General features: G+C 36.6%; 1 protein-coding gene across 1 annotated transcript; it reads right to left on the reverse strand.

The window, feature by feature from the left end:
• Window positions 1-2,074: 2,074 nt before the first annotated feature.
• On the reverse strand, window positions 2,075-9,248 carry LOC149285973 (acetylcholine receptor subunit alpha-1-B). Its single transcript, XM_089494599.1, has 9 exons — window positions 9,206-9,248; window positions 7,872-8,017; window positions 7,728-7,772; window positions 6,688-6,797; window positions 5,730-5,925; window positions 4,429-4,666; window positions 3,333-3,556; window positions 2,770-3,009; window positions 2,075-2,200 (listed from the first exon to the last, which is right to left on the reverse strand). The coding sequence occupies exons 1-9, from the start codon at window positions 9,246-9,248 to the stop codon at window positions 2,075-2,077; spliced, it is 1,368 nt and encodes a 455-aa protein (XP_089350725.1).
• Window positions 9,249-10,085: the final 837 nt, after the last annotated feature.

Genomic DNA, 10,085 nt, shown 5'->3' on the forward strand with positions numbered 1-10,085 from the left:
TTGGTACCAGCATTTACTCGTTGCCTGGGTATGATAGGAGTGTGATTGCTGTTAGCAATCACACTCCTATCATGCCAAGTCATATTGCTAATTTTGTCCAATTGTGTGTTACCTACTTTTATTAAACATGTGAGTTTTTATTATTATTTTTAAAGGTGGGGGTCATTTTCGGTTTTGGTTAAGTGAACCCTGAATGTTTTGGTCCAGAATTTTCATTTTAGTTCATCCCTAGAATAAATCTAGGGAATCCTGAATTTGTAGTCGCAAAACTTTCAAGGCCCAGAAATCAGTGAGAGGAAGAGTAAAGGTTTTGTGTTATTTTACTTTATTTTAATCTGCATATTTTATTAAAGGCCATATTTAATAAAGGTCACAGTGAAAAATGAGTGCGGCCCGCGCACGTATACAATTCTGATGAAGTGGCCCACTGCAGAAAAAACTTGGATGCCCCTGCTCTATATTAATCTTAAAAGCACTATGGTATCTATGGTCACAGTGATCATGTGTCACCCTCTCCTCATTGCATACCTCTAAGGCCATCCCCGACTTACATGAAGCAGATACATTTTGGATTATGATGTAGTAGGGGAGGGTTTGAACTTATTAAATCACTAACCAGAACCAAGTAACGGGCCAAAAGCACATCTCCGGAACCCACAGCTACCTTAAAAATACTTATAGCCCAAATGCCTATAAAACTCATCCATCAAGCCATTATGGTTTGAGCCAGTAGAGGGAGCTCTAATACAGGACCTTTTTCATGGGTTGCTGCTGTTAGATGACCGGGCTCCTCCGAATGAAGTTTCTTGTAGGAAGGAAGAGATCAGCTCTCCGGTGTCTCCATGTAGCACCCCATCTCCCTACTGAATGAAAGGAGAAAAAGCCAAGCCATAATAAAAGTGAATATTAACCCACAAGCGCATGAATTGTGCTTTGTGACTGCTTCCATGTTCAGGTCTATTACTTCTCATGTAGAATATAATTGATATGAAGATAAATGGGAACAATCTACCTAAACATTTTTATCAAAAACATACAAAAAAAAAAAAATCCTACCTTGGAAATATCTGAATTTCTGCTTATATTGGTCAATATATTTGACCCCGCATATTTGATATTTTGGGTCATTTCTCGTAAAATATACTTTTTTTGTGTCAATTTGTTAAAAGGCTTTTATGTGTGGTGGAATGCTTGTGCATGTAAGAAATGTAAAATAAAAGTGTTCAATTATTTGATATAGCAACATTACTTAGAATTTTCTTAATATAATACAGACCTTGAAAAAAAATATATAAAAAAATAAATAAAAAATAAAAATATATATATATATTTGATCTGATCTCAGTGACATAACAAAGAATGCCCCCCCTTCAAGCCCCCAAGCTCCTCCAGTACACACGCGTTAACAAACTAACATACCTATACACACACGGATACCAACACACAGTAACACACACATTCTAGCTCAAGCTAGGACTAAATAGTAAGTAGATGTGGCAACTCCAAAGAAGAAACAATATAACGGTATTATCAAATAAAGTTTAATACAATTCAAGCATACAATCATTGATCACATTAACCCCTTCATACCCTAATGAACATATTTTTTGTACTTTTTCCTGTCCATTTGTTCATTAAACCACGATTCCTTTTTTCATGTTTGTTGTAATTCATATTTTGTATAATATGCAATATTGATTCCATTAGGGTCTCAAAAACTACAGATTGTAAAAGCAAATTAAGCAAACAAATGAATAATCTTAACTTTTTGATAACAAAAAATTAAAATCTGGAATATTTTTAAACATGTATGTGGCATTATAGATGGATGGTTTCCTGGCTAAGAATAGTTATGAGCTGGATCTGATTACAACGTTGAGTATAGGTACAGGGGAGGGCTGACACCTTCTGGCCTAGGGGCCGGAAATGCCAAGTGGTCCCATTGGACCCTACAATATTCTTTTTGGAGCACACCCTTCATAAGTTATAACATAACAAATTGGAGCAAATAGACCATTAATAATCATTAAATGGCACAGTCTGGAATTATTCACATGTTCTATCCTTGTATACTTCAGCCCTCCATGTTAAGTAGATGGCCACCAAACACGGCAATTGTTCCAATGACGCAGACGGTCATGAAGACTGCAAGGAGGATGTGATCCAACACCATTGCCACAAACTTCCATTCTTCTGATGCCTACAAAACCAGACATAGGGAAAATTAGCCTAATGCACAAGGTTAACAAAAAGCCTGCAGATGAAAAAAAATTATGTAGCATTTATGATGTTGTCCCAGCCAGTATCAACCATAACTGGACTTTATTTTAAATCAAATTTCTTTTATATTCAACAAAAAACAAAAAAGAAAAAAATCCAGTAAAAAAGAAATATTGTAGGAAGTCAGAGTGAAAGCACCACATATTACTTACATATTGGGGCATATAACACAAGGAATAAACTTCTTACAGAAACTTAAACTGTTCATTCAAAGAATTCAAAAAGTACTATACTACAAAAAACTATAATAGGTCAGCAAGGCCATAAAGTTGGATCAAGTATTCACAACTTAACTCTTATTATTCCACACCACACATTGTTCGATGCATAGAAAAAATTAACAAATTATTAACTGTGCATTTTGGGAAAAAGATGTTCTAACCAGAAAAAACTGGTAACAACTATGCTTTGCCCCTTAAAGTCCTTTATCAAATGTAACCGCTATAATCAAAATTGTTTGAAAAGGAGTTGATGTTGCCTTGGACGTACCTTGTTGGATTCTTGGTCTGACTTCATGGTCTCTGCAATGTACTTGACTCCTTCTATAGCACTCTTCACATCTGGGTTCTTTAATATCGGAGACTGATAAATCACTGCCGCTGGTCCAAGTTTTCCAGAAATTTCCGATATGTCAATATCCTCGGAAAAAAGATGCTTCCCAGCCTTTTCTTGTGAAGGACGTTTCATTGTAGAGAAGAACATGATATTTGGGATGGTTTCTATAAAAACCTAAGGCAACAGAGGATTAACCGCTGTTATATTAGTAACGAATGGTTTTTATTGACCGTAGATAACAAAGAGAGAAAAAAATGTGGTTTTCTTAATACTGTTTTGCAGTAAGTTTGTTTATAACTGGTGGATAAATAAAGAGAGTTAATTTTGTAATAAATGTGTAAATATGAATTCCACAGCAGTGCTTTTATTAAATACTTACATTTTGCATGCAATTAGAACTAAAAATATGATTTATGGTTAATTCTCAATAGGTATTGCACATATGCTTTATGATGAATTCATATCGGTTGAAAAAGATGTTAGTATTCGTAACTCACCTTCCTCACCCACTGGGGCATTGTGTGAGTACTTGGAGATCTATGATGAGTATTTATGACTATTACGGTAATGATGATTGAAGCAATGACAAACACCATAGTAAATAACATGTATTTGCCAATTAAAGGCACTGCACTTGAGGTTGAAGGGATCAGTTCAACAATGACCAGAAGAAACACAGTCAAGGACAGCAATACAGAAATACTAAGTGTCATCTTCTCGCCTGTAAAAAGGAGATTAAATTATTACAAGGTGAAATACACGTTTTCCTACATCACATCGTGTTATCCTACATCATTGTGTGTGACATCTCCCATTATTAACACTCTGCTGAGCCTGATGACATATTAGAAAGTCTTGGTTTAATTCTGCACCCAGTTTTCTGGAGCATCTGAATCATGGAGGCACTGTGCTGTGGCTTATTCTTCTACGAGAGAGATAGTCTGAAATGGTGGCAGCCCTTGAACAGATTCACAAGGACATGGATGCCCTATTAGGCACAAAATCCCTCTGCCCCTCTTTTCTAAGAGATCAGAATGTTTTGTGCAAGCACAAAATCATTGTGTAAAAACGTAATTTGGGCTGAAATGAAAAATGTCGTCTTGGATTGTAGGGGAGAACACCAGTAGCACTCTTATAAGACAACCCCTTCTAAACATGGGATCTTAATGAAAGAAGAAAATACCTAAATATAATATGACCCTATTGATAAAAAAAATCAAAACCATTTATAACTCAATTATATGACAAGGTAATTTTCTCAGATGATTTTTAAAAAAAAAAACCTTTTCTTGTAATCGAGCAAATACGCTATTTCTGGAAAGGTTTTGGGCATTCATTGGTACTAAGAATGACCTTTCTAATGCTGAATTTGGTTATAACAGATACATTTAGATTATTATGTGGAATAGAACCTTAAATGTACAGCTCCAGAATTAGAAAATGTACCATAATATCCTGGGTATAATACATTTACAATACCAACCTATTATATGGAGGCTTAATTTAGAACATGGTAATTTGAACTTGTGTATAATGCACACCATCTAAGTGCTCCAAATCAGGAGATATTTTACAGCATTTTGTTATATTTACCTGAATCCGTTGGCAGATAAAATACTAATCCAGTAAGGAAAGAAAAAAGAACACAGGGAATGATAACATTGACAATGAAATAAAGAGGCAGACGCTGCAGCACAAAGTGGTAGGTGATGTCCAGGTATGGCTTATCGGGGCAACAGGTGTAATAAACCCAATGCTTCCAGCATCGATAATCCTTCATTGCCCATTCCCCACTCTCCATGAAGTTGCTCAAGTCTGGACGGTCACTTTCCTAAAAAAGTAGTTTCATTAATAATATTCATATATTAATATCATCGTTCTTGTCTCCGAAATATTTTTTAAAGAATTGTGATGGTAATCGTATTTTTTTTTGTGTGTGAATTCATTGATATTTATATGATAAATGTGAGGATTATGAATAATTGGAATTAATGCATTTTTCAAACAAATGTGTAATCTGGCAATACAAACTGGTCTGTTCTATTTTTAGTCCCTATTTCAGTTTATGGATGATTTTAATGTACTTAAAGTGTATTAATTCTTTACATGACAATAGGATAACAATCTGTTTGAAAAGATAAACAGGTTTGCACAAACAAAACTGACCTTGTTTCAGCTAACCCTTGTTTGCTTCATGAGGGTAACAGTATTGCCCCAGGACCCCACCTGACCTTGGCATACCCTTGTGTGTACCCCTTCTCATGGAGACTGCTCACTGGGTTGGGGAGAAGGGAGGTCTTGCCCACCCCTTTGGTTAATAGACGTTCCAGGAGATGCTCATTTTTAATTTATTTTACTTTATTTTTTTATTGAACATGGTGGGCATTTGTGAGCTGGAGTCAAGGTATGTGAGCTGGAACAAATATTCAAATTGCTTATAAGGTTATAGCAGTTGTGTGCATATTTGCTTTGTTGTGTTATTTATTTAACCTGACTGACAACACAACATTTAGTGTATCAATCCCTTTGTGAGTCCAAATGGTAGCCTTATATTTTGTCTGTTATAAAAAAGATCAGATGTCTCATAATATTCTACTAGTTGGTAAATTAAATTCCAATTTTGAGATATTAATATGACAATTAAACAACATACATGTAATTAACCTGTCCTGTGATCATATTATTTTGTAAGAAGTTGCCTGAAAATGTGAATTAAATGTGGAATGGCGGGCATGAAATGGAAAGGGAGAAAATAGGAAAATCGGTTAGTGGGCTATGAAATGGTGTTTTTTTAATTTGGAAATAAGGGTATATCCAAGGCACTGTACCTGACAAATGTTTGCAAAACCAATAAGTTAGACTTCTTTAATAACATTGGTCAAGAAATTGCTTACTGGATTTATAACTACTAAAGTGCCATCATAGGTCCAGGTGCCAAGTTTCATGCTGCAGTTCTGCTGGTCAAATGGGAAATAGGTGACTATAATCTCACAGTAGCTTTTGAAAATGGCTGGAGGGGTCCATACAATTTTTCCTGTGTAATCTAGAAGAATCTTAGTTTCCTTTGTAATGGCAAATTCCCCATTTCCACTATAATAAAAGAATAAAAATGCTACAAACATAGAAATAAAATAACATTACATAATAACATTTCAACCCAAGCCCCAGGTTTGCTATGTTCCCAGCACCACATTCTTTTTGTCTACAATGACATACCCCAACACAACAATGAAAGTATTTCTATACTAACACGAGTACTATGCAGTTTTAATCTTTTAAGCGCCCCAACGCACCACATCAGGTTCTCAGTACCTCCTCATGTCAGAGCAAGTTCTTCAGTGCGTCACTTGGTCCTTCTGACCTGCACCAGACCATGGGATCATAGTATTACAGTTATAACAATAGCAAACTAGTTTGGCTACCAGAATTGGTAGATAAATCTCCACATTCTTTCCCCAAATTCTGATGTTCAGTGATCAGTAGACTTTCAGCACTTCTATACTGTTTTAAGAACCTGAGGTCAAGGACACAGACTTTGATATATTTTTAGGAATGCATCATTATGATTCAGGCATACCAAGTTGTTTCTTTCCTTAGTGGATAAATCTAGTAGTTACTGTTACTAGTTAACTTCTTAGTGGGGATGGAAAGTTGGTCATGGTGTACTCCCATAACTCTCACTCAATACAAACAGGAATATGTCTGATGTTATGAAATCACTCTTCAAAAGAGCATTTTGAAATTGCTCTTTGCAACTTTTGATGATTTCAAGTTTATCTTTTTTAAAAGTGTTTTGAAATTGCTTTCACGTATTAATAATTACACACTTGAAAAAAATAAATAAATCCTTACTTGTTGTAAAGAACGAAATCTGGTTTCCAAATATACCCAGATGGAACACGGATTTTTTCTACCCCTCCATAATCTGCTGGGTTCCATTTCAGGTTAACATCCACCCATTGCTACAGGGTAAAATAATAGCAAATTAGCCATGAAAGAACTTGATGTTTCATTCTACATGTTATTAGCATGCTTAGTATCCAAAGGTTATTAGATTAAGGGGCTGAGATATTTCTCTAATTAGCATAACACATTCTGGAGCAAATCTTCTGTTTCTATAATAGTCCAATAAACGGTATCACTTTTGGCTGAAGGTTCCATCTTTTTTTTTACTTTACTGAGAGGGTAGATAAGTGGAACAGCCCTCCATGGCTTAGGCATATTCTGAATCTCAGATCAGTCCAAGGATCAATTAAATTTGAAGTTTTTAGATCAGGACAAATGGGCAGACTACCTGGACAAATGTTTCTTATCTGCTATTATTTTCTATGTTTCTATTTTCTCTTGGTCCAGTATGACCATATCTCTTTTCCTTCATGCTAGCTAACCAGTCACATGACAGGAATTTGATTTCTTTTTTTGCTACGACTGTGCCTGGTCTGATTTGATGACTTTGCTTCTGAATAGATTTTGTTCTGTTGAATGACAGGGGACCTTACGATATTCTAACAGTGCCAGTGATTAATTTAATTTTGGTGCTGACCCGAGGTAGCACCCTAAGCCACTGTCTCCAAAGACACCAACCTAACTGCTGACTGCCAGGATATGACCTCATATTTCAGTGCTCCTTGTCTCAAAGGCACGTAGCATGCTTATGGATGCTCTGCCCTGCTTAGCGCAGTCCTCCATAGAGTAAATGTGCTGGTTGCAACCAGACCCTCGTGCAGTGGTACGCCAAGGAATCAGATCTACCAAGGAGGCAATCTGCCCAACGGTCTTGTGACAGAGGGACTGACGCCCCCTGGACCTGTACCTTAGGCATAGATCTAGTTGGCTTAGAATGAATTGTTTTGAGTAAAATGTACAATATACCAAAGAAAAGAAACACATACCTGTTTCAGCCGGACATTGGTTGACACAATCTGATTTACTTCATCCTTAAAACAACCATCAAAACAAAGTTAGTATTATATGATGTACAGTACCAACGCAAAACTATTAAAATCGAGCACTACATGATATTTTATTGCTCATACCACATTAATCAGTTGTATCAGCTGAAGTCCAACCGTTACCACGACTTTATCACTAAATGTCTCAACTGGACGAACAACTTTGTTGTAATTTCTGAAGAGGTCTGCAATGAGCCGCGTTTCATCTTCGGAAGCGAGGACCGTTCCAGCTGCGGAGAGGGAGAGGTAATATCACAAAGTAACTTATGGTTCGGTTTATCTACTGTTTGGCAGTAAGCGTATAGAACTAACGATACAATGAAGTAGCAACAAGCATGAAATGAAAACACAAATTCATAGAAATACACTTGTAACCCCTTAAGTACAATGGGCGGTCCCTAAATCCATTGAAAACAATGCATTTTAAGCCCGTGCATGTACAGGCTTTGTCATTAAGGGGTTAATATTTCAAAATCCATGTTTCCAAAATTGTTACTCTCCTTTTGTTAAATTAAAAGTGATATATGCGCAGATTTTCATATAACTTTTTACTAAAATACAGAACTTGTCATTGGCCAACCTATCAACTTTATCTATTGCCACTACATGCTCTGCTTACGTTTCAGCCACATACCATCCATTGTCAACTATTTTAGATTTGGTTTTTTAATAAGCGCAGCCAATTTTTGACATGTACACTGCCTACAAACCCATTTAAAATAATTGTGTTTTTCCTCATGTGTAACCATTGTGAATTAGCTTGTGTCGGGTGAGAACGATGTAGTACACATTGCGATACAATACACTGTTCACTTCTTCAGAGCGCATACATAACAATGTCTATTAGAGGTTTTCTAAACATACTCTCTCGCTATACTGTAGCTGTCAATCAAACATCAATTTCTTCCTTTTAAGGCATAGAAATAACATTTTCAAGTATAGGGGTTGGTTAGATTAGATGGAAATCCGACTTTTAAGATAAAAATCTGGAAAGCATTGCTTTTTGGGTATAACAAAAATATGGGTTATTTTTTAATTAATAACATGTTGTACATAGACTATTTTTATATAAACATTACCAACTTACACCAGGTTCTGTAAAATGCAATTTTATTCCATGCAAAATGGCTTACAGTAATGAAATGACATGAGATAATGTAATTATGGCTAATCGGGATCATATGTGGCATTTTAATAACTTTTTTATCCCTTCGGATACTAGGTTCTCATGCAAAATGATTTTGTTATATTTAATTATAAACACATTTGACATACATATATGCTATACATTTAACTGATTGTCTAATTTGCATTGTAAAGACACTGAAAGAAAGTACGGTAGGTACATTTGGAAGAATTACCAAGTTGCTAGTGATAATTGTAAAGGACAACTATAGAAGAATAAGGTCAATTACTACCTGATATTAAGAGGAGAATAAGATGTTTAATCGTAAAATCCATTTCCTTTCGCCCCTCTCAGTTCTCTTCTTCTTTAGTTTCTTGTTTGGAATGATGACATTTCAGGCTGTTGAAGATCTCTCGGTTGAAGACTTTGCAGCTTCCGATTCCTCTTAGTGGAATGAAACTAGTGGGCTATTATTGTCCTCCACCTGTTCTGTATGACAGCTGAGTTTCTATGAGCTATGGCTAGAAAAGTGACTGGGATTTGTGGGATAGCTTTCACATCTGAGTTTGTAAAGTTTTAGCCAGTCTCAAACTAATAGTTTTAGTAATTGAAAGACATTGATGCCTCAAAATGTCTACTAGCCTGTATTCTGGGCTGAGCTGGCACTTTAAGGCCAGCAGCCACTTTATCACATGCACATAACTCTGAACTTCCCACGCCTTGCCACCTGGAGCGCTCCCTCTTTTGATGGAGTGGCTAAACGAGGGGGCAGAGCTAACTGCACACATGGACAGGTTTAGTCATGAGAGAGCAGGGCCAGATGCCAATAGATAGCATAGAATTTTATGGGAGCGTGAGGGGAACTGGATGGGAAGTGGACATGGCTAAAGAGCAGAATGACCCAGAGAGGGAGTGATGTATCCCGGCTTAGGCCAACTAGACCCAGGCCTAAGGCGGCAGGTCCAGGGGGTGTCACACAACAGGCCAGTTACAAGGGAGATCAGCGATCTACTGAAATGGCCTATTTACGCTGTGGGCGCTGCGCTGGCTCCATAGACTTCATTAAAAGGCCATGTGCACCTTTAACATACAGCGTGCCAGCATATGCATCATATCCTAGTGCTCTGTTTCTTTATTGTACCAAAGAAGCCAACCATGGAGGTGGAGGGTAC

Source organism: Sceloporus occidentalis, unplaced genomic scaffold, assembly GCF_023333645.1.
Source record: "Sceloporus occidentalis isolate IW3139 unplaced genomic scaffold, rSceOcc1.0.p SCAF_74, whole genome shotgun sequence".
NCBI classification, from domain to species: Eukaryota; Metazoa; Chordata; class Lepidosauria; order Squamata; family Phrynosomatidae; genus Sceloporus; species Sceloporus occidentalis.